The sequence below is a fragment of the Scyliorhinus canicula genome, chromosome 23, assembly GCF_902713615.1.
Source record: "Scyliorhinus canicula chromosome 23, sScyCan1.1, whole genome shotgun sequence".
In the NCBI taxonomy this organism is placed as follows: domain Eukaryota; kingdom Metazoa; phylum Chordata; class Chondrichthyes; order Carcharhiniformes; family Scyliorhinidae; genus Scyliorhinus; species Scyliorhinus canicula.
The window spans coordinates 2,848,023-2,872,978 of record NC_052168.1 but is presented as its reverse complement, the minus strand read 5'-3'; the positions used below and the strand labels follow the sequence as shown (position 1 = coordinate 2,872,978).

Below are 24,956 nucleotides of genomic sequence, written 5' to 3'. Positions count from 1 at the left end.
GGAAACCCACGCAGACACGGGGAGAACGTGCAGACTCCACACAGACAGTGACCCAGCGAGGAATCGAACCTGGGACCCTGGAGCTGTGAAGCAATTGTGCTAACCACTGTGCTACCATGCTGCTAATCGAATTATCACTTTTTTATTATAAATTTAGAGTACCCAATTCATTTTTCCAATTAAGGAGCAATTTAGCGTGGCCAATCCACCTACCCTGCACATCTTTGGGTTGTGGGGGTGAAACGCACGCAAACACGGGGAGAATATGCAAACTCCACATGGACAGTGACCCAGAGCCGGGATCAAACCTGGGTCCTCGGCGCCATGAGGCAGCAGTGCTAACCACTGTGCCACCGTGCTGCCCGAATTATCATTTATTCCCAGCACTCCCTCAGTACTGATCATCTGACAGTGCAGCACTCCCTCAGTACTGACCCTCTGACAGTGCGGCAATCCCTCAGTACTGACCATCTGACAGTGCAGCACTCCCTCAGTACTGACCCTCTGACAGTGCAGCACTCCCTCAGTACTGACCCTCTGACAGTGCGGCACTCCCTCAGTACTGACCCTCTGACAGTGCGGCACTCCTCAGTACTGACCCTCAGACAGTGCAGCACTCCCTCAGTACTGACCCTCTGACAGTGCAGCGCTCCCTCAGTACTGACCCTCTGACAGTGAGGCACTCCCTCAGTACTGACCCTCTGACAGTGCGGCTCTCCCTCAGTACTGACCCTCTGACAGTGCAGCACTCCCTCAGTACTGACCCTCTGACAGTGCAGCACTCCCTCAGTACTGACCCTCTGACAGTGCGGCAATCCCTCAGTACTGACCATCTGACAGTGCAGCACTCCCTCAGTACTGACCCTCTGACAGTGCAGCACTCCCTCAGTACTGACCCTCTGACAGTGCGGCACTCCCTCAGTACTGACCCTCTGACAGTGCGGCACTCCCTCAGTACTGACCCTCAGACAGTGCAGCACTCCCTCAGTACTGACCCTCTGACAGTGCAGCGCTCCCTCAGTACTGACCCTCTGACAGTGCGGCACTCCCTCAGTACTGACCCTCAGACAGTGCAGCACTCCCTCAGTACTGACCCTCTGACAGTGCAGCGCTCCCTCAGTACTGACCCTCAGACAATGCGGCACTCCCTCAGTACTGACCCTCTGACAGTGCGGCACTCCCTCAGTACTGACCCTCTGACAGTGCAGCACTCCCTCAGTACTGACCCTCTGACAATTCAGCATTCCCTCAGTACTGACCCTCTGACAGTGCGGCACTCCCTTAGTACTGACCCTCTGACAGTGCGGCACTCCCTCAGTACAGACCCTCAGACAGTGCGACACTCCCACAGTACTGACTCTCTGACAGTGCGGCACTCCCTCAGCACTGACCCTCTGACAGTGCAGCACTCCCTTAGTACTGACCCTCTGACAGTGCGGCACTCCCTCAGTACTGACCCTCTGACAGTGCAGCACTCCCTCAATACTGACCCTCTGACAGTGCGGCACTCCCTCAGTACTGACCCTCTGACAGTGCAGCACTCCCTCAGTACAGACCCTCTGACAGTGCGACACTCCCTCAGTACTGACTCTCTGACAGTGCGGCACTCCCTCAGCACTGACCCTCTGACAGTGCGGCACTCCCTTAGTACTGACCCTCTGACAGTGCGGCACTCCCTCAGTACTGACCCTCTGACAGTGCAGCACTCCCTCAATACTGACCCTCTGACAGTGCGGCACTCCCTCAGTACTGACCCTCTGACAGTGCAGCACTCCCTCAGTACAGACCCTCTGACAGTGCGACACTCCCTCAGTACTGACTCTCTGACAGTGCGGCACTCCCTCAGCACTGACCCTCTGACAGTGCGGCACTCCCTTAGTACTGACCCTCTGACAGTGCGGCACTCCCTCAGTACTGACCCTCTGACAGTGCAGCACTCCCTCAGTACTGACCCTCTGACAGTGCGGCACTCCCTCAGTACTGACCCTCTGACAGTGCAGCACTCCCTCAGTACTGACCCTCTGACAGTGCGGCACTCCCTCAGTACTGACCCTCTGACAGTGCAGCACTCCCTCAGTACTGACCCTCTGACAGTGCGGCACTCCCTCAGGACTACACTGCGAGCTAGAATGTGTGTCTCGAATTTCTGGAGTGGAGAGTTGGTGCGCGCACTCTCGCTGTGTCTCAGCTGACACCTAGACGTACCTTTGCTTCTTTCTTGGAGTCCCTCAAGTAGATCTGCGTTGATTTGGAGATCGAGCTGCCTTTGTAATATTCCACCAGCTTGTTCAGGGAGTCAAACTTCTCCGACCACAGGAAGTAGTGGCCTTTGCCATCACGCAGGACCTTAAAATGCTGGACGTCATCCTCATGCCTGAATATGAAATAACTTTCCAATTGAGAACCCAGTAACGATGTGATTCTAATTCTGGCTGTCTGGAGCCATCGAGGGACTGGGGCCTGGATTGGCGCCTGGATGAGCATTGTTTGACGCTCAGGGAACGGGACGTGGAACATTGGGTCAAAAGCCACCCTGTCATGTAGCCGCTGTTCTCTTCGTTTCTCATTTACGTAGGTTACGTTGGACATACTGCATGGAAAGAGGCCATTCAGCCCATCCAGTCTATGCTGGCATTAATACTTCACTCGAGCCTCTTTACAACCTTCCTCATCTACATCTACCATTGTAACCCTCTCATCCCTTACCTTCATGTGGGCAGCACGGTAGCACAGTGGTTAGCACTGTGGCTTCACAGCGCCACGGCCCCAGGTTCGATTTCTCGCTGGGTCACTATCTGTGCGGAGTCTGCATGTTCTCCCCGTGTCTGCGTGGGTTTCCTCCAGGTGCTCCGGTTTCCTCCCACAGTCCAAAGACGTGCAGGGTAGGTGGATTGGCCATTGCTAAATTGCCATTAGTGTCCAAAAAAGTTAAGAGGGGTTATTGGGTTGGGGTTATAGGGTGGAAGTGAGGGCTTAAGTGGGTCGGTGCAGACTCGATGGGCCGAATGGCCTCCTTCTGCACTGTATGTTCTATGTTCTTTATTTTGTCTAGTTTCCCCTTCAAAGTATCTTCACTATTTGCTTCGACCCCTCCCTGTGGGAGTCAGTTCCACATTCTCCCCACTCTCTGGCTGAAGACGTTCCCGCTGAATTCCCGATTGGAATTTTTGGTGACTATCTTGAATCGACGGCCTCCAGTTATTTTTTTTCCCCACCCATTCTGTCAGAATTTTATGAATTGCTGTTTGGTCAAACCTTGGCCTTTTCTTTCTCACAAGAATCTTTGGGTTTGCTTCCCTTCTAGTTTTGTTAAGATGCGGGCAGCTGAGATCGTAGAATCGTAGAGTTTTACAGTGTAGAAGGAGGCCGTTTGGCCCATCGAGTCTACACCAGCCCTTGGAAAGAGCTCCCTACTTAAGGCCACGCCGCCACCCTATCCCCGTAACCCAGTAACCCCACCTACCCTTTTGGGCACTAAGGGGCAATTAACCTTTTGGACACTAAGGGGCAATTAACCTTTTGGACACTAAGGGTCAATTTCGCATGGCTGATCCACCTAACCTGTACATCTTGGGACAGATAGGGGCAAGCTTGGGGTTAAAGACATTCCAGAAAACGGAGTGCCAAGATTATTTCCAGAAGCCAGGAACAGAAGGAGATCATTCAGCTCCCCAAGCCTGTACTGCCATTCAGTTCAATTCTGACTGACTTGTGTCTTAACATCATTGAACTGCCTTGATTTAGTAAACCTTAATATTCAATCTTCTATATAAACATTGCTTCTTTTGCAAGTCATGTTCTCATTCGATGGGCCAAGTAGCCCATCCACTTTTCTCATACTCCAACACTCAGATCTATGTAATAATATGGGACAATCGTCGCTTCATGAATTTTTACCTTTGATTTTACCAAGATATCTTTTTTTTAATGAAATAAATTTAGAGTACCTAATTCATTTTTTCCAATTAAGGGGTAATTTAGCATGGCCAATCCACCTATCCTGCACATCTTTGGGTTGTGGGGGTGAGACCCACGCAGACACGGGGAGAATGTGCAAACTCCACACGGACAGTGACCCAGAGCCGGGATCGAACCTGGGACCTCGGTGCCGTGAGGCAGCAATGCTAACCACTGCGCCGCCGTGCTGCCCCCTTACCAAGATATCTTGTGCTTCGGTATTCTGCTTAATCTTCCAGAAGGAGCAGAAATATCCCCAATTCTTCTTTTGCTACCCTCCGCACAGCCCTCCTTCACTGACAGTAACCCAGAAAGTTTGGCAATGTCTCTAGCTGTTCAGCTGCATCCCACCCAATACCTTCTCGACGTTTTCGGAATAAGATAATCTTTGCCACTTTCATGTTCATATCTAATGCAAATCTTCCACTTCTTGTGCATACCCTATCAGTTCATCTGCAAATCTGTTTTAGACGTTGCGATAAGATCAATGTCATGAGTAATTCTGTTTTAAATCCATCTACCTATTCATAGAATCATAGAATCATAGGGAAATACAGCACAGAACAGGCCCTTCGGCCCACGATGTAGTGCCAAACTTTTGTCCTAGGTTAATCATCGATCATAGAATTTTGGACACTAAGGGCAATTTATCATGGCCAATCCACCTAACCTGCACATCTTTGGACTGTGGGAGGAAACCGGAGCACCCGGAGGAAACCCACGCACACACGGGGAGGATGTGCAGACTCCACACAGACAGTGACCCAAGCCGGAATCGAACCTGGGACCCTGGAGCTGTGAAGCAATTGTGCTATCCACAATGCTACCGTGCTGCCCTTAAGAACAAATTAATCTACACTCCATTATTCTACCCTAATCCATGTACCTATCCAATAGCCACTTGAAGGTCCCTAACGTTTCCGACTCAACTACTTCCACAGGCAGTGCATTCCATGCCCCCACTACTCTCTGAGTAAAGAACCTACCTCTGACATCCCCCCTATATCTTCCACCATTTACCTTAAATTTATGTCCCCTTGTAATGGTTTGTTCCACCCGGGGGAAAAGTCTCTGACTGTCTACTCTATCTATTCCCCTGGATCATCTTATAAACCTCTATCAAGTCGCCCCTCATCCTTCTCCGTTCTAATGAGAAAAGGCCTAGCACCCTCAACCTTTCCTCGTAAGACCTACTCTCCATTCCAGGCAACATCCTGGTAAATCTCCTTTGCACCTTTTCCAAAGCTTCCACATCCTTCCTAAAATGAGGCGACCAGAACTGCACACAGTACTCCAAATGTGGCCTTACCAAGGTTTTGTACAATCAAGCCAGCAGGCAGCCTGTCTATTGACCTTATTAGAATCCTCTCCTTGCACACAGGTTAATTCTAAAATAAATTCTCTCAGCCTTCGCCCCTCAGCGATGGGCCTGAGCTCCATATTTTCAGTGACGTGATGCCAGCGCTGACTCAATGGGCTGAATGGCCTGCTTTACGATTGAAAAGTCAGGCTGTTCCCAGGAGGCCGCCAGGCAAAGTGTGCGCTCCCACCCCCTCTACGTACCTGACTGAAATGGAGAACTCGTTCTTGGAGCTTTGACTGGCTCGAATGAGAAAGAATCCAACTTCCTGCCCCAACAGAATGGACTCTGCTTCATTTCGGGAAATCCCACCATAGAACCAGCTGTTTGAGAAAATAGAATTGGAGTTATAGAGTCAGACATTCGTACAGCGAGCGCAGAAAAGGCCCTTCGGCCCATCTCGTGCTAATCCCGCTTACTAGCACTTGTCCCATATCCTTTAATGTGTTGGTGATTCAAGAGCTCATCCAGGTGTTCTTTTTACAGGTTGTGAGGTTTCCAGCCTCACTACCTTCCCAGGCCCCGCATTCCAGATTCTCACCACCCTCTGAGTCAATGTTTGTTTTTCTCAAATCCCCGCAGAAACTCCCATCCCTCACCCTAAATCTATGCCCCCTTGTGATTGACCCTTCAACCGAGGGGAACAGCCGCTTCCTATTTATCCTGTCCAAAGTCCTCATAATCTTATACATAATCAATCATACCCCCCCCCCTCATCAGCCTTCTCTGCTCTAAGGAAAACAATCACAGCCCATCTAGTCTCTTCTCAGTTGCTCCATCCCAGGCAACAGCCTGGTGAATCTCCTCTGCACCCCCTCCAGTACAATCACATCCTTCCCATAGTGGGGCAACCAGAACTGCACCCAGTACTCAAGCTGTGGCCTAACCAACATTCTGTACAGCTCCAACATACCCTCCCTGCTCTTATATTCTATGCCACGACTGATGAAGGCAAGTGTCCCATATGCCATCTTAACTACCCTATTCACCTGCTCTGCCACCTTCAGGGATCTGTGAACAAGTACCCCAAGATCCATCTGTTCCTCTGAGCTGCCGAGTGTCCTGCCGTTCATTACATATTCCCTTGTCCTGTTACCTCTTCCAAAGGGTTAAGAAACCCTCGCAAGTCAAGGATGAGCAAAGGCCCTTTAGGCCAATAAAACCTATCCCACTCTGGTCATCTCCTAGGCTTCTACTCCCTGTAACATACAGACGAACTGCTTTTTCCTAGAATATACACAGGGGCAGCTAGGGGCTGGTTTAGCTCACCCCTCCCACAGGGGCTGGTTTAGCTCACTGGGCTAAATCGCTGGCTTTTAAAGCAGACCAAGCGGGCCAGCAGCACGGTTCGATTCCCGTAACAGCCTCCCCTGACAGGCGCCGGAATGTGGCGACTAGGGGCTTTTCACAGTAACTTAATTGAAGCCTACTCGTGACAATAAGCGATTTTCATTTCATTTCTCTCTCGGAGACACAGGATCTGCAACTCGAAAATATCATAGATTATCATAGAATTTACAGTGCAGAAGGAGGCCATTCGGCCTATCGAGTCTGCACCGGCTCTTGTAAAGAGCACCCTAGCCAAGGTCAACACCTCCACCCTATCCCCATAACCCAGTAACCCCACCCAACACTAAGGGCAGTTTTGGACACTAAGGGCAATTTATCATGGCCAACCCACCTAACCTGCACATCTTTGGACTGTGGGAGGAAACCGGAGCACCCGGAGGAAACCCACGCACACACGGGGAGGATGTGCAGACTCCGCACAGACTGTGACCCAAACCGAATCGAACCTTGGACCCTGGAGCTGTGAAGCAATTGTGCTAACCACAATGCTACCGTGCTGCCCAAATATACACAGGAGCTGCTATTCTCGGAAGCATAGACAGGAACTGCTAGTCCCTATAATATACACAGGAAGTATAATTTTGTCGAATATCTACTGGTGTTGCTGATGGCGTCTCCTCTCACTTCCATGGATGAGTGTTCAGCAAAAGTGGTCCAGTTCACAGACTAGGGTGATGTTAGCTCGCGTCTGCTCTGTTTACATAACCAGTTGTAGGTACTGTGTATGAAGTGGGTGTTGGAGGGATAGATGGAGAAACGCGCTTGGTGCTGTAACCACTTGGCCCAAAGGCACTTTGACTGTTCTCCTCAACTGTGGAAATTGAGGGCAGCACGGTGGCCTAGTGGTTAGCACAACCGCCTCACGGCGCTGAGGTCCCAGGTTCGATCCCGGCTCTGGGTCACTGTCTGTGTGGAGTTTGCACATTCTCCCCGTGTCTGCGTGGGTTTCGCCCCCACAACCCAAAAATGTGCAGAGTAGGTGGATTGGCCACGCTAAATTGCCCCTTAATTGGAAAAAATAATTGGGTAATCTAAATTTATTAAAAAAAAACTGGAAATTGCTTCACACTAGAGACCCTTTGTCTGTCCAGGGTTCTCTCCTATCACCCACGCATTGGGATTCAGCTTGCAAGCTCGGAGATTGAATTTCAGATTAACTTTATATTCAAGATTCTTTAAAAAAAAAAGTTTTATTGGGCAGCACGGTGGTGCCGTCTTTAACACTGTTGCCTCACGGCTCCGAGGTCCCAGGTTCGATCCCGTGTGCAGTTTGCACATTCTCCCCGTGCCTGCGTGGGTTTTGCCCCCACAACCCAAAGATGTGCAGGGTAGGTGGATGGGCCACGCTAAATTGCCCCTTAATTGGAAAAAATGAATTGGGTACTCTAAGTGTAAAGAAAAAATGTTTTTATTGAGCTTTTATCATTTTCTACTAGTATAGAAACAACTGTAAACTAACAAGAGCAATACACTAAACTATGCAACCCTCCCCTCTCAAAAAAAGCACCCTCCCCATAGTCCCCTCCCGCAGCTAACAGTGACATAAACGGTTGCCATAGAACTGGACAGCACAGTCCAGGCCCTTCGGCCCACTATGTTGTGCCAGACTAGTCTGAAGCTAAGATCAAATAGAACATAGTGCAGCACATCCGGTAAAACCCTTCACTTGACCCCCCTCACGGTGTGTTTGACCTTGTCAAGGTACAAATACCATGAGCGAGATCAGGCGCAGCCACCTACACGATGACGTCCTGTGGAGGGCCTCACTCCACACCTCCTCCCTCCCATTTGGCCTTCACCCACTCCGCCGAGACTGAATCCTCCCCACAAAATCTGTCCTTAAATGCCGGACATACTGCCCTCTTCTGACCCTGAACTGGAACGGATCCCCTCCAGTACCACCGGGAATGATGGGAAACACCCGTCTAACAAAATCTCGCACCTGGAGATACCTAAAGCACTCTGAGCCTGAGAGCCAAATTTCTCTTTCAATTCTTCCAGGCTGCCAAAACGCCCCTCCACGAATAAATCACACACTCTCTCCATATTTTCGAAGCGGGGGCAACGACCGGGTTTGACGAGTACTTTCCCAGAGCAAATGGAAGGGAGATCGTCACCATTGCCCCCAAACTGGACCCTCTGCATGACGCAGACTCCATCCGCACCCAGGGATACCCCCGGGACTCCACACCACCCCAGCACCTTCTCCGCGTGAGAACCTGGTAATAAAATATCAAATTTGACAGCACAAGGCCCCCTGACTGTCTATCCCTCTTTAAGACACCCTCTCCGAATCCTCGGAGTTTGTCCCGCTCATATGAAGCCTGATATAAGCCGCTCAACCTCCCGAAAAAATGGCTTGGGAAAAAATTCCAGAAGAAACTGAAATAGGAACTTCGATTGAACCCTGCCTGTGAATGAAAATGGGAGGATGTCCTACTTTTGCAGGTCAGCTTTGACCTGGTATCATTGGTATCATTCTATTTACGGAGACATGGGGCGGCATGTGGCGCAGTGGTTAGCACTGGGACTGTGGGGAAGAACGGTGGCACAGTGGTTAGCATTGGTGCCTACGGCGCTGAGGACCTCGGTTCGAATCCCGGCCCTGGGTCAATGTCTGTGTGGAGTTTGCACATTCTCCCCGTGTCTGCGTGGGTTTCACCCCCACAACCCAAAGATGTGCAGGGTAGGTGGATTGGCCACTCTAAATTGCCCCTTAATTGGAAAAAATAATTGGGTACTCTAAATTCTTTTCTTTTTGTTTTCCTTTTTTTAAAAAATTTAAATTTAAATTGCCCCTTAATTGGAAAAAATAATAATTGGGTACTCTAAATTGATTTTAAAAACTTTTACGGAGACGAGCCCAATCTTGCGCCACTTGGACCCCCAAATACCGAAAGCTAGTCCCAGATGGGACAGCAGTACCCCCAGACCGGCTCCCTTCCCCAAAGTGCTGGTCAGAAAATACCTGCTCTTCCCTAAATTTAACTTGTATCCAGAGAAGGAGACAAAGCTCTTTATTATACTCATTGTGTCCCATAACTGGCCCCAGATCCATCACGTACAACAAAAGGTCATCCTCATACGGGGGCACCCTGTGTTCCATATCACCCCCGACTATCCCACTCCCCTTGTTTGAGGCCCTCAGGGCAATGGCCATTGGCTCAATCCCTACAGTGAACAGAAGGGGGAGACAGAAGACATCCCTGCTTCGACCCCCTGTGCAATGGAAAAGACCCCAAACTTGGTGCAAACGCTGGCGGAAGGAGCTTCATACAATAAGCGCACCCACCACACAAACCCAGACTTCTCCAAAACTGCAAAGAGGTACCTCCACTCGACCCTTGTGGTGGTATGAACGGGAGCACTGCCATTGGTGCAGAGCATGGGTTTCCCATTGGCTCGGGCTGGTCATGTGCCTCTCGTCCGATTGGCTGGGACTAGTCATGTGACTGCTCACCAATTGGTCGAGAGGCAAGTGGACTCCGCCTCCGAGGCGGGGTATAAGTACCCAGAGTTCCCGGCGGTCGGCCTTACTCTGTAGTCGGCCACCGGGCTAACAGCTAGCTGATTAAAGCCACAGTTCGGATCCTAATCGTGTCTTGAGTCCAATTGATGGTACATCAACCCTGTCAAACAATTTTTCTGCCTCTAGCGAGACGACTACCTCAGGATCTGGGGTGAGAACCACATTCAGCAGCTGCCTCACATTGGGCGACAATTTACAGCCCTTTACAAATTCTGTCTGGTCCGACCCAACCACCTCCGGGAGACAGGGTTCCAACTCAGCGTTTACATTAAACAATGAAATACGACCCGCAGTCTGTGGGATCGTTATCCCTTTTCAAGAGAAGTGAGACGGATGCCTTCCCAAGTGTGTCAGGGAGGGAATCCCGTGCCAGAGAATCATTAAACATCACCATTAATTACGGAACCAGCCATTCCATTTGGCTGTGGCTTTTGTCGGAATGCCCGATGGGCCCTATCCAACTCTGGACGGGCGAACACTTCCTTCCCCCTCCACCAACCCAGAGAACTCCGAGAGGTACCTGGTTGGCCTCAAGCCGTCCATTCCCTCCGGCAACCCCACCAATCTGACATTCAATCTGTTTTCCAAGCCGCTTTCTGCCACAAGCAAGGCGAGCCACACCTCATGTTGCGACAAGGCCTCCTCCACGCCCTTCAACGTTTTGCTTGCTCCTTCGCAGCCTTCAACGTCTTACCCAGCTGCTCTGGATCGGGCCCAATGCTTCCGCAATGTAACCTTTTTGAAAGGTTCCTTCAACTCCTTTCCTTGCCGATCAAACTGTCTGTCCATCTGCTTCTCGAACCTCTCTAGCTCCTTCACCACCACCACAGCCAGCATGTCGACCATGATGGGCACGGCCATCTCCACCACCTTCCCGCCCTCAGATTCCTGTGCCGGACTACCAGTCTGGGGTTTCTTCCTAGTGAGCGTTTCTCAATGAACATTTCGACATAGCTCCATCGACGAAGCGCTACCCAGTTCAGACAAGGTTTTAAACAGAAAAGTCCCTGGAGAAACGGGCAAAAAGGCTAAAAAAACAAGGACCCTGGACCTGTGAGGCAGCAGTGGAAACCACCGTGCCACCCATAATTTAAGATGGAGTTGGATAATCAGCCAGGATCATAATAAGTGGCTGAGCAGGCTCGAGGGGCCGAATGGCCTCCTCCTGCTCCTATTTTTCTATGTTTCTAAGTAGATAGATTCTTGTCAGGCAAGTCAATCAAAGGCTAATGGGGTAGACAGGAATGTAGAACTCAAAATACCTACAGATCAGCCACAATCTTATTGAATGGGGCGAGGGGCCGAATGGCCTACTTCTGCTCCTATTTTGCTCCAGAGTATGAAGTATGAGAACGCAGTGATCTGCAAACTGTAATTTCACTCAGTAGCTGTACAATAATCTTGGTGCCAGCCCTGAGGCTTTGCAAATTGAAGAGGTTGCCACCTGTCCAGAATTGAATGTGTATTAATTCCCGTATGTGCATGCTGGAGCATGGCTCGGAAGTGTTTGGCAAACAGCGATGGAGCCTTGCGTGGTGCCGTTGGCCACGGGAAAGGCATCTATTAGCGTCACACCGATCATCCTGTTATTGTGAAATGAGCGAGTGACACTGACCATCTTTTCAGGGTGGCCACATTTGTACAGAACCTTCCACAGGCCTTCCATGGTTACTGGGTCCGAAAGCCTTGGTCAAGTCAGCAACAACCACAGGGAGGGTCCTTATTCCGTCTATGGGACTTTACTTGAATTCAACGTGCTGCAACAGTGATGTCCATTGCTCCCCGTCCTGCAGGGAAACCCCACTGTGACATATAGAACAGTACAGCACAGAACAGGCCCTCCGGCCCTCGATGTTGTGCCGAGCAATGATCACCCTACCTAAACCCACGTAACCCGTATACCCGTAACCCAACAATCCCCCCATTAACCTTACACTACGGGCAATTTAGCATGGCCAATCCACCTAACCCGCACATCTTTGGACTGTGGGAGGAAACCGGAGCACCCGGAGGAAACCCACGCACACATGGGGAGGACGTGCAGACTCCGCACAGACAGTGACCCAGCCGGGAATCGAACCTGGGACCCTGGAGCTGTGAAGCATTGATGCTAACCACCATGCTACCGTGAGGCCCCGTGCTTCTGGGAACACAGACAATGAGGTGAGGATGAAGTAGAACTCCAGCAAGGATTGTTCCTGCTGTTGAACGATGACTGTCGCAGATGGAATTCGCCCCTTTTGATTTGTCGAGATCAGCCGTGCAGCCTTGGCGCACACCGCCCTGGTTTCAGATTGGGCAGTAGAGGCGAGTGGAGTTCCTCACTAGGTGAGTCCCTCTGTACTTGAGTACTTCAGGTGGGATGCCTGGTGGCTTTTGGCGACTTGTCCATAGAAAGCAACTTCATGGCCTTCCAGGTGCTGCTATCCCTGGACTATACACAGGAACTAAATATTTTCGACAATTTAGGGGAGGCAATGGCAGGGGAATTGCCTCTGGACTATCCCCGCAGCAATGAAGTTGATTCTTACATGCCCTATGATATGGCCTCGCAAGTCCTAGAATCAGAATCTTCACAGTGCAGAATTGGCCCATCGAATCTGCACCATCCCTTGGAAAGAGAACCTTCCCTATCCCCGTAACCCAGTAACCCCACCTAACGTGTTGGACACTAAGGGCAATTTATCATGGCCAACGCATCTAACCTGCACATCTTTGGACTGTGGGAGGAAACCGGAGCACCCGGAGGAAACCCACGCACACACGGGGAGAACGTGCAGACTCCGCACAGTCACCCGAGGCCGGAATCGAACCCGGGTCCCTGGCGCTGTGAGGCAGCGGTGCTAACCACTGTGCCGCCCCGTAACGCCACTCAGTTCAAGGGCAATTAGGGATGGGCAACAAATGCTGGGCCCAGCCAGCGACGCCCATGTCCCAAGAATAAATAAAATAAAATACACAGTGGGACTGCGGCGCTGAGGGCCTGGGTTCGAATCCCGGCCCCGGGTCACTGTCCGTGTGGAGTTTGCACATTCTCCCATTGTCTGCGTGGGTCTCACCCCTAGAACCCAAAGATGTGCAGGCTAGATGGATTGGCCACACTAAATTGCCCCTTAATTGGATAAAAAAATAATTGGGTACTCTAAATTTATTTTCAAAAATACACAGAGACTGCTACTCCCTGTAATATAGACAAGGGCTTTCAGTCTCTATAATATACACAGGGACTGCTACTTTCTGTAACATATTGTTATTCTCTAGATATACACAGGGGCTGCCAAGTGTACCCAAGAGTTTCAATTCTGTATTACAGACACAAAAACGGCTACTAACTGGGACTGGCACAGTCTGTTTTCAATATATTTAACATAGAAACAGATATTATTGGCTTTACTTTGGAGTGTGTAACATGCTGTAGATGGGGGTAATGTGCACCCTGCGTTGTATTGCTGGTACATACCTGGGTACATTATTCTCGATGTAGTTCTTTGGCACAAACCCCTCATGCCCGTAAAGCTCGGCCTTGTACCAATCCTCCTCGGTGCTCAGGACCTGGAGGATGAGACGTGCAAAGATAAGAGACAAGACTTCGGGAAGTGTATCGCTGGTTGTAGCTACAATGCATGTTCTCATTTGGCAACGTGACAGCTGAGAGGTGAGCCAGTTGCTACTGTTAGGATGCTGAAGGAGCTGGATAGCGTCAGCAGTGACCAAGCTGTCTCATCTTGTCTGAAAGTGAGGATTCAGGGGACATGGCCTGAGATTAAAGGGGGAAATTCAAAAACTGATCTACAGAAATAATACTTCAGTGAGTGAGTGAGTGAGCAATCTGTGGACCGTGGCCGTGAGGGAGACGGTGGAGTAAGTATATTGATTCGTTCAAATGCGGATGAGATAGATTTCTCTACGGAAATAACATTTTGGGAGCCAACATCTGAGTAACTTGAGACAGGATGTGTGGGGAGTGCCGTGGGTTTTGGTGAGTTGGGCGGAGGCACCTTGAAATGAAAATCGCTTATTGTCACGAGTAGGCTTCAATGAAGTTACTGTGAAAAGCCCCTAGTTGCCACATTCCGGCGCCTGTCCGAGGAGGCTGGTACGGGAATCGAACCGTGCTGCTGGCCTGCCTTGGTCTGCTTTCAAAGCCAGCGATTTAGCCCAGTGTGCTGAACCAGCCCCGCTATGTGACTGCACGTGACTGGGGAGTGCTGTGATCTACAAACTGACTTTCAATCCAGCTAAAAGGGATGCTTCCGACCTAGTCCTCCAAGTTCTCAAGTGAAATGAATTACGATACCTACAGAACATTGTCACTTGAAATCAGGGACTAAATTGGCTCAATGAAGCCACAGGATGGGGCACAGTCAAACGGCCCATTGGGGAGTGTCCCCAACATTCACAGCGGAAGCTATCATCTCACAATCCAAGGGGGAGAGAAGGGAGCTCGAAGCCAATCGGGAGATTCCCCAACTGCAACTAAACTTGAGACTTATCACCTAACTTAAGGAAGGATGTAAATGAGTTGGAAACAGTTCAGAGAAGGTCATCCAGACTAATGCCAAGAATAGGCGGCTTGTCTGATGAGGAAAAGGTTGGAGAGGTTGGGCTCGTATGCACTGGAGTTTAGAAGAGTGAGAGGGACCTGGTTGAAACATATCAGATCCTGAGGGGTTTTGACAGGGTGGATGTGGAGAGGAGGTTTCCTCTTGTGGGAGAATCTAGAACGAAGGGGGTCGCTGTTTAATAGTGAGGGGTCACCCATTTAAAACGGAAATGAGGCCAAAAAACAAATTCTCTCAGAGGGTCTTTGGAGCTCCCTTCCTGGAACGGCAGGGGAAGCAGAGTCCTTGAATATTTTTAAAGCAGAGGTGGATAGATTATTGCTAATCAAGGAGGGGGGGCTGAAAGGTTATCGGGGGGTATTCAGGGTGCAGATTTGAGGTTACTAACAGGTCATCCATGATTTTATTAAATGGCAGAGCAGGCTCGAGGGGCTGAATGGCCTCTTCCCGCTCCTTGTCTGTATGCTCGTGTTACGGGATTGAACCCCAGGAGCATCTGAGTGGGTCTCTGGTAAACGTTCATCTCAGATCAGGAGCAAAGGAGAAAAGCAGGAGGTCGCAGAGATTTAAGGCAATCGGCAACAGAGCCTCAGCTGATGTTAATGGCATCACTGAATGGTTATGGCACAGAAGCTGGCCATTCAGCCCATCGGCTCCATGCCATCCAGTCAGCCCCATTTCCCCCATTCAATCCCTGTAACCATACCAGTTTATTTCCCTCAAGTGCCCATCCAATTCCCTTTTCAAATCAATGATGGCCTCTGCTTCCGCCACCCACACAGGCAGCAGGATCCAGGTCATGACCTCACACGGCATCATTGGCTGGGCCATGTGGTCCTCACGTTTGTGTCGACTCTGCGAGAGCAATTCATCTTACCCCATTTCCCTCGCCCTTTCCCCATTGTCCTGCCCCTCCCCATTGCCCCACCCTTCCCCTATTGCCCTGCCCCTTCCCCCATTGTTCTGCCCCTCCCCCAACCCTCCCTCCTATTGCCCCACCCTTCCCATTGCCCCACCCTTCCCTCATTCCCCGCCCTTTCCCCCATTGTTCTGCCCCTCCCCCTATCCCTCCCCCAATTGCCCCGCCCTCCCCATTGCCCTGCCCTCCCCCCATTGTCCTGCCCTTTCCCCATTGCCCCGCCCTCCCCCATTGCCCCACCCTTCCCCATTGCCCCACCCCTTCCCCCATTGTTCTGCCACTCCCCCTATCCCTTGCTCCTATTGCCCCACCCTTCCCATTGTCCCGCCCTTTCCCCATTGCCCCGCCCTCCCCATTGCCCTGCCCTCCCCCCATTGCCCCACCCTCCCCCCATTGCCCCGCCCTTTCCCCATTGCCCCGCCTTCCCCATTGCCCTGCCCGTCCCCATTGCCCCGCCCCTTCCCCCATTGTTCTGCCACTCCCCCTATCCCTCCCTCCTATTGCCCAGCCCTTCCCATTGCCCCACCCTTCCCTCATTCCCCGCCCTTTCCCCCATTGTTCTGCCCCTCCCCATCCCTCCACCAATTGCCCCACCCTTCCCATTGCCCCGCCCTCCCCATTGCCCTGCCCTCCCCCCATTGCCCTGCCCTTTCCCCATTGCCCCGCCCTCCCCTATTGCCCCACCCCTTCCCCCATTGTTCTGCCCCTCCCCTATCCCTCCCCATTGCCCCGCCCTTTCCCCCATTGCCCCACCCTTCCCCATTGCCCCACCCCTTCCCCCATTGTTCTGCCCCTCCCCCTATCCCTCCCCCCATTGCCCCGCCCTTTCCCCCATTGTTCTGCCCCTCCCCCTATCCCTCCCCCATTGCTCCGCCCTTTCCCCCATTGTTCTGCCCCTCCCCTATCCCTCCCCCCATTGCCCCGCCCATTCCCCCATTGCCCCACCCTTCCCCATTGCCCCACCCCTTCCCCCATTGTTCTGCCCCTCCCCCTATCCCTCCCCCATTGCCCCGCCCTTTCCCCCATTGTTCTGCCCCTCACCCTATCCATCCCCCCATTGCCCCGCCCTTTCTCCCATTCCAGACCCAGACCACTTGCTGAATTAGGAAGCTTTTCCCCTGTTCTCCTTCGGCCCTTTAGACAGGACGGGAAACAAGCGAGTTGTTGTGATCTGGAAGGTGCTGCCTGGAATGGCGGCAGGAGCAAATTCAATTGTGGCCCTTCGAAGGGAGCTGGATAAATGCTCGAGAAGAAAACAGCCACTGGGTAACGAGCAGTGGGGCCGATTGGATTGCCCTTATCAAAGGGATGGAACAGACACGATGGGCTGAATGGCGTCCTCCCGGGCTGTCTGGTTCTATCAGGGCCTGAATGTGCAGAATTACTGAACAGCCAGCTCCAGCACCAGAATTTTCTATCAATCCTCTGCTGCCGTATTGGGTGCAATGCAAGGGCTGGCTTCCTCCGCCTGCACCTGTGCAGCCCGAGACCACACTCAGCTCACAGCTCCCTTCATCCAAAACCCTCGGCTTCCTGACATCATCTGATAGCACAGCGCAAACTGACACTCCCTCTTATCACCACCTCAATCTTTGACAACCCGCAGCAGAGCTGCAAGCATTCGGCCCTGAGCAGGCTGTCGCTCTGCAATGTCTTCCCCTCCATGGTCAAGACTCTGCAATGTCTTCCCCTCCATGGTCTTTATCCCTCGTTCTCTGGAGGGGTGAGAGTCTGGCGCCACACACCCTGGGCAGAGGGAAGGGGGGGGTCACCCTCAGACTCAATGTGGGCCTGGAGTCAGGGTTGGCCAGATAGGGGTGAAAGATTCCCCGAAGAACAGCGGTGAACTCATTTTGTTAACGTCAATCCATCAGTTCGATGGTTATTCTCCCCGCTGCCGGACACGAGATTAGCAAGTGTATTGAATTCAATCTCATAACTTGCCCATGTGGAAGTGAAAGTCACAACCATTAGCACTGCTGCCTCACGGCGCCGAGGACCCGGGTTCGATCCCGGCTCTGGGTCTCTGTCCGTGTGGAGTTTGCACATTCTCCACGTGTCTGCGTGGGCCTCACCCCCACAACCCAAAATATGTGCAGGGTAGATGGATTGGCCACGCTAAATTGCCCCTTAATTGGAAAAAAAGAATTGGATACTCTAAATTTATTTTAAATAGAAACCAAGTGGGATTGAGGGACATGGAGAGATTGTGGGTAAGTGGGATTGAGGGATATGGAGAGATTGTGGGTAAGTGGGATTGAGGGATATGGAGAGATTGTGGGTAAGTGGGATTGAGGGACATGGAGAGATTGTGGGTAAGTGGGATTGAGGGATATGGAGAGATTGTGGGTAAATGGGATTGAGGGACATGGAGAGATTGTGGGTAAATGGGATTGAGGGACATGGAGAGATTGTGGGTAAGTGGGATTGAGGGACATGGAGAGATTGTGGGTAAGTGGGATTGAGGGACATGGAGAGATTGTGGGTAAGTGGGATTGAGGGACATGGAGAGATTGTGGGTAAATGGGATTGAGGGACATGGAGAGATTGTGGGTAAGTGGGATTGAGGGACATGGAGAGTTTGTGGGTAAGTGGGATTGAGGGACATGGAGAGATTGTGGGTAAATGGGATTGAGGGACATGGAGAGTTTGTGGGTAAGTGGGATTGAGGGACATGGAGAGATTGTGGGTAAGTGGGATTGAGGGACATGGAGAGATTGTGGGTAAGTGGGATTGAGGGATATGGAGAGATTGTGGGTAAGTGGGATTGAGGGATATGGAGAGATTGTGGGTAAGTGGGATTGAGGGACATGGAGAGATTGTGGGTAAATGGGATTGAGGGACATGGAGAGATTGTGGGTAAGTGGGATTGAGGGATATGGAGAGATTGTGGGTAAATGGGATTGAGGGACATGGAGAGATTGTGGGTAAATGGGATTGAGGGACATGGAGAGATTGTGGGTAAATGGGATTGAGGGACATGGAGAGATTGTGGGTAAATGGGATTGAGGGATATGGAGAGATTGTGGGTAAGTGGGATTGAGGGACATGGAGAGATTGTGGGTACGTGGGATTGAGGGACATGGAGAGATTGTGGGTAAGTGGGATTGAGGGACATGGAGAGATTGTGGGTAAATGGGATTGAGGGACATGGAGAGATTGTGGGTAAGTGGGATTGAGGGACATGGAGAGATTGTGGGTACGTGGGATTGAGGGACATGGAGAGATTGTGGGTAAGTGGGATTGAGGGACATGGAGAGATTGTGGGTAAATGGGATTGAGGGACATGGAGAGATTGTGGGTAAGTGGGATTGAGGGACATGGAGAGATTGTGGGTAAATGGGATTGAGGGACATGGAGAGATTGTGGGTAAATGGGATTGAGGGATATGGAGAGATTGTGGGTAAGTGGGATTGAGGGATATGGAGAGATTGTGGGTAAATGGGATTGAGGGACATGGAGAGATTGTGGGTAAGTGGGATTGAGGGACATGGAGAGATTGTGGGTAAATGGGATTGAGGGACATGGAGAATTGTGGGTAAGTGGGATTGAGGGACATGGAGAGATTGTGGGTAAGTGGGATTGAGGGACATGGAGAGATTGTGGGTAAATGGGATTGAGGGATATGGAGAGATTGTGGGTAAGTGGGATTGAGGGATATGGAGAGATTGTGGGTAAGTGGGATTGAGGGACATGGAGATTGTGGGTAAATGGAATTGAGGGACATGGAGAGATTGTGGGTAAGTGGGATTGAGGGACATGGAGAGATTGTGGGTAAATGGAATTGAGGGACATGGAGAGTTTGTGGGTACGTGGGATTGAGGGACATGGAGAGATTGTGGGTAAGTGGGATTGAGGGACATGGAGAGATTGTGGGTAAATGGAATTGAGGGACATGGAGAGTTTGTGGGTACGTGGGATTGAGGGACATGGAGAGATTGTGGGTACGTGGGATTGAGGGACATGGAGAGATTGTGGGTAAATGGGATTGAGGGACATGGAGAGATTGTGGGTAAGTGGGATTGAGGGACATGGAGAGATTGTGGGTAAGTGGGATTGAGGGACATGGAGAGATTGTGGGTAAGTGGGATTGAGGGATATGGAGAGATTGTGGGTAAATGGGATTGAGGGATATATGAGGGCAATCAGGAGCTGGAACCCTGGGTGAATTTTCTCCTCTCTCGCTGAGGGTCAGTGACACCAACTGTGACATCCCTCCACCCACACTGGGCGCGATTCAGAGGCCTCGTCACCCCAGACATATTATCGGGACGAGGCCGTTGAATCTCATGAGAGGCCTCGAGCAAGATTAACAACACTTGAAATGTCTCCCGCGGTTCAACAGAAATTTGTGATGGGCGAGATCTGGATCTGCATCTTTAAATGAACCATGAGGGTCTGTGAAATACACATTCACCCCAAGCCCGGTACTCCAGGGGCACGAATGGGAGACCTCGCAAGGGTGCCATTTAGTACTGGTCCACACAAACGTGCAGCAGGCATAACAACACCTGGGGGGGGATCTCGGAGGCCATCAAAGACCCTTGGGTGGTCAGAGAGGGCAAGGTGGCATCCTGGCACCTGGGCACCTTGGCACTGCCAGCATAGCATCCTGGTAGTGTCAGTGGACACCCTGGAAGTACCAGGGTAGCGCTGCCATGGTGTCCAGATGGAACTCCGAGTGCCTGGGTGCCAGGTTGGTACTGCCAAGGGTTGGACCCATGGGGCCTTGTCATGAGAGGGTGGGGGGGGGCTCCATTCCTGGGTGCCTCCCCACGGTTGGGGACGGGTTGAGGAGAGCTTCGCCTGCCTGCGGAAACTCCCTCCCTCTAAGTGCAGGTGATGCACTATCAATGACCACAAAGACGAGGGTAGTGGAATAATCGAGGCTTTAATGAGCAAAGATGTTGTGCCTCCTGTAGCTGGAACCAGAATGGCTGCAGCACCGGCGAGCACACACATTTATACACCGCCTACTGGGCGGAGCCAGCAGGCAGGGATTTACCCATGTACCTCTACTATATGGGCCTTACCGTAATACATGTAATACTACTAATGGTGACTACCACAGCAAGTTCGGTGGGGGAGAGAAAATAACAAAAAAAGGGCCAAAGGAAATGGCAAAGTGCCTTTGAATGTTGGGGTGTTTCTCGTTGCTGTAGCCACTAAACGTGCCGTTCAGCGGACTTTAACTCAATTCCGATTGTGCCCAGCGGTGCTTCAATAATGTGTGGAGGTCAGTTCCCTCGGGATAGTGAGTTTACGCCAGTGAGTGATCGGGATAGCTCGAGAGGCTGGGAGAGGGGAGTGCCAGAAACCACAATGCCCCCACGAACTCCAGGTCAAACTCTTGGCTGTTTCCCCACTGGGGCAGTGTGAGGTTCAGCTCTGCAATCCCGTGGGAGATCACTCCAACCTTCAGCTCAGGAATACAGCAGGGCTGCCCTGCAGCTTGACACGACCCAGAGCTTTCTTACGCACCACGAACCTTAACGCAGACAGGCTCCACCTTCTCATATCGATCTTCTGCAAAAATTCAACATGTGTACAAGAGCAGAGAAAGGTTCCTTTTATAGACATTGGCTCATTCACAGTATTCCATATGCTGTTCCTTTGTAAAAGGACCAGTAAAACAGCACCTGTCAGTGGCTGGGACATTTTGTGTCCAACTTTTCTCCACACAAATGTTATGGATAACACTGTGCCTAAAATGGCTAAACCAATGTTTGTAGATTTTATTTTACAGATTGTCAGAGTGCAAGAGAGATAGAGCGAAAGTAAAAGAGAAGACACAGTCTGAGTGAGTGAAAAAGTGAGAGACAGGCAGAACAGGATTGAGCGGCTGAATGGACATCTCCTGTTCCTATAATTCCAACGATCTTCCTTCTTGTTTGCATTAGTTATCATTAAAAAATGTTTGAATCCTTTCCCAGAGTTGCAAAGCCAATTGTGCAGAGTGGACAGGGCAAGCCCTTAATCCATCTCCTTGCTTGGTCCAAAAACCGAATCAAATTCGAGTGGAACCCAATTCACGCTTCCCCAACAGGACAGAGGTACCAGACCCAAGCTGGCGAGAACAGGCATTGCACCCCATCTCGGTCTTAATCCTAGCTTACATCTTAGCCAAAATGCAGAGAGTTTTCAAAGTAAATCATGTCGGTTTGAGCTGTTCTATCCCTTCGCCGTTTGATAATTGTGGTGAATCACAGTCCGTGTTATTCACACTGTTATTATATATGATGTACTGTGTCTGTGTAAGCTCGGTATACGAGCAGTTGCGCGGCTCTGCCCCTAGGGGGAGATGAGGAGTTTGTACTGGGCTCCACCCTTGGCTCCGCCCATGGCTCCGCCCACTAACCAGAAGTATAAAGCCTGGCAGTCTGAGCCTGCCTGCCAGTTCATCGCGTCGCAGGCAGGCTCCGTTGTAAGATCATTAAAACCACTGTTCACTTCCAACTACGTGTCGTGTGAATTGATGGTCACATCAATAATAATTAATCTTTATCGTCACAAGTAGGCTTACAGCAACACTGCAATGAAGTTACTGTGAAAATCCCCCAGAGCCACACTCCAGCGCCTGTTCGGGTACACAGAGGGAGAATTCAGAATGTCCAATTCACCCAACAAGCACGTCTTTCGGGACTTGTGGGAGGAAACCGGAGCACCCGGAGGAAACCAACGCAGACACGGGGAGAGCGTGTAGACTCCGCACAGACAGTGACCCAGCCGGGAATCGAACGTGGGACCCTGGCGCTGTGAAGCCACAGTGCTAACCACTGTGCTACCGTGCAGCCCAGAAGTGACAGAATATTCCTTGACCAAATGTTGGGAGAGCACACGGCACATACTGTATCTACGAAGAGCTTGTTTCAACCTCAGGTTGGCAAAGGCTGAAACTGAGGGAGTTTTTGCAGCTTCTGTTAAACCCACCAACCTCAGAAATGCAAATCACTCCATCGTCTGAGAGCTTCTTTGCTTTCCTTTTCACTGTACAACCACGGGATAGCGCAACAAATGGCGAATGCTGATACACTCTAAGCCTCTTGTTGACCAGGAGGCAGAGGATTGAACAAGTGGAGTTCAGGGTTGATTTGCCAACCCTCTTTCCCCGATCGGAGATGCTACTCATCGCATTTGGATATAAGAAAAGACAGAACAAACATTCGTATATAGCCAGGCGCATCCTCAGAGCATACCAGGGCACTCAACAGACATCTGAGGAGCGTAAAGTAGGAAATGTGAAGCCAATTTGTGCACAGCAAGATCCCGCCAACACCAAATGACCTAAAAGTAAAAGGCAAATACCTGAAAAACAGGAAGAGCTGGAAAATCTCTGTGGAGGGGGAAATAAAGAGTTAGCGTTTTGTGTTGTATATGACACTGTTTCTGAGGAAGAGTCATATTGACATGAAACGTTATCGCTGTTTCTCTCTCCACAGATGCTGACAGACCTTTTTTTAAAAATAAATTTAGAGTACTCAATTATTTTTTTTCCAATTAAGGGGCAATTTAGCCTGGCCAATCCATCTACCCTGCACATCTTTGGGTTGTGGGGGTGAGACCCTCACAGACACGGGGAGAATGTGCAAACTCCACACGGACAGTGATCCGTGGCCGGGGTCGAACCCGGGTCCTCGGCTCCATGAGGCAGCAGTGCTAACCATTGCGCCGCCCAGATGCTGCCAGACCTGCTGCGTTTTCCCAGAACTTTCTGTTTTTATTTCAAATGGCCCCGGAAATCAGTTCCGGTGATGTCAGATTGACAAAAGTGCAGGAACTAGGACTTTGCCTCGAGATGGAAGAGCTTTTGTCATTTTATACGGGGTGGGGGAGGGAGTGGGAGTGGAGGAGAGAGGGAGTTAACTCTAGCAGATGACATTGTTTAGTCAGAAATCCCCTAGCGTGGGCAGCACGGTGGCATAGTGGTTAGCACTGCTGCCTCGCGGCGCTGAGGATCCGGGTTCGAATCCCGGCCCTGGGTCACTGTCCGTGTGGAGTTTGCACATTCTCCCCGTGTCTGCGTGGGTTTTACCCCCACAACCGAAAAGATAGTGAGGAGGGCTGTTGTTGGCTGCAAAGAGATTTAGATAGGATGCAGAGCTGGGCTGTGAAGTGGCAGATGAAGTTTAACCCTGAAAAGTGTGAGGTTGTCCATTTTGGAAGGACAAATATGAATGCGGAATACAAGGTTAACGGTAGGGTTCTTGGCAATGTGGAGGAGCCGAGAGATCTTGGGGTCTATGTTCATAGATCTTTGAAAGTTGCCACTCAAGTGGATAGAGCTGTGAAGAAGGCCTATGGTGTGCTAGCGTTCATTAGCAGAGGGATTGAATTTAAGAGCCGTGAGGTGATGATGCAGCTGTACAAAACCTTGGTCAGGCCACATTTGGAGTACTGTGTGCAGTTCAGGTCGTCTCATTTTAGGAAGGATGTGGAAGCTTTGGAAAAGGTGCAAAGGAGATTTACCAGGATGTTGCCTGGAATGGAGAGTAGGTCTTAGAATGGAAAAGGATGAAGAGGTTTATAAGATGATCAGGGGAATAGATAGAGTAGACAGTCAGAGACTTTTTCCCCGGGTGGAACAAACCATTACAAGAGGACATAAATTTAAGGTGAATGGTGGAAGATATAGGGGGGATGTCAGAAGTAGGTTCTTTACCCAGAGAGTAGTGGGGGACGGAATGCGCTGCCTGTGGAAGTGGTTGAGTCGGAAACCTTAGGGACCTTCAAGCGGCTATTGGATAGGTACATGGATTATGGTAGACTGATGGGGTGTAGATTGATTTGTTCCTAATCTAGGACAAAAATTTGGCATAACATCGTGGGCCGAAGGGCCTGTTCTGTGCTGTACTTTCTATGTTCTATGTGCAAGGTAGGTGGATTGGCCACACTAAATTGCCCCCTGATTGGAAAAAAATAATTGGGTACTTTAAATTTATGCATAAACGAAGAAAAAAAGAAATCCCCAAGTGAAGGTGTTGCTTAGCGAGTTGAATGCCTCGAGTGTTTCTTTCAACTTTGGAGTTTTGCTCTGTGAACGGGATGCTGGGTTTAATGGCGAGGTTAGGCTTGGGTTTTCCAGCTGGTCAGGGAGTCACTAATGTCTTATCCTCTCCCCCACCCACTCCTATAAATGACAAATATTAAATGCCTCACGGTTTAGCAACGCAGAGCAAAATAAATGCATTTTTAACATTTGACCTCACTCAAACTTAGTCTTCCAAAGAATCCTGACAGGGTAGAAGGAGGCCATTCGGCCCATCGAGTCTGCACTGATCC

At 50.7% G+C, this 24,956-nt stretch overlaps 1 protein-coding gene across 1 annotated transcript in view; it reads right to left on the bottom strand.

Annotated features, from left to right (window-relative positions):
* The window catches only part of LOC119956413 (GRB2-related adaptor protein 2-like), a 51,033-nt gene that overhangs the window by 5,062 nt on the left and 21,015 nt on the right, over positions 1-24,956 (bottom strand). The window contains exons 2-4 of the mRNA XM_038783611.1: positions 13,657-13,748; positions 5,521-5,640; positions 2,206-2,374 (exon numbers count right to left, since the gene is read on the bottom strand). Coding sequence (XP_038639539.1) covers positions 2,206-2,374; positions 5,521-5,640; positions 13,657-13,748 — 381 coding nt within the window. The remainder of the gene's footprint in view (positions 1-2,205; positions 2,375-5,520; positions 5,641-13,656; positions 13,749-24,956) is intronic.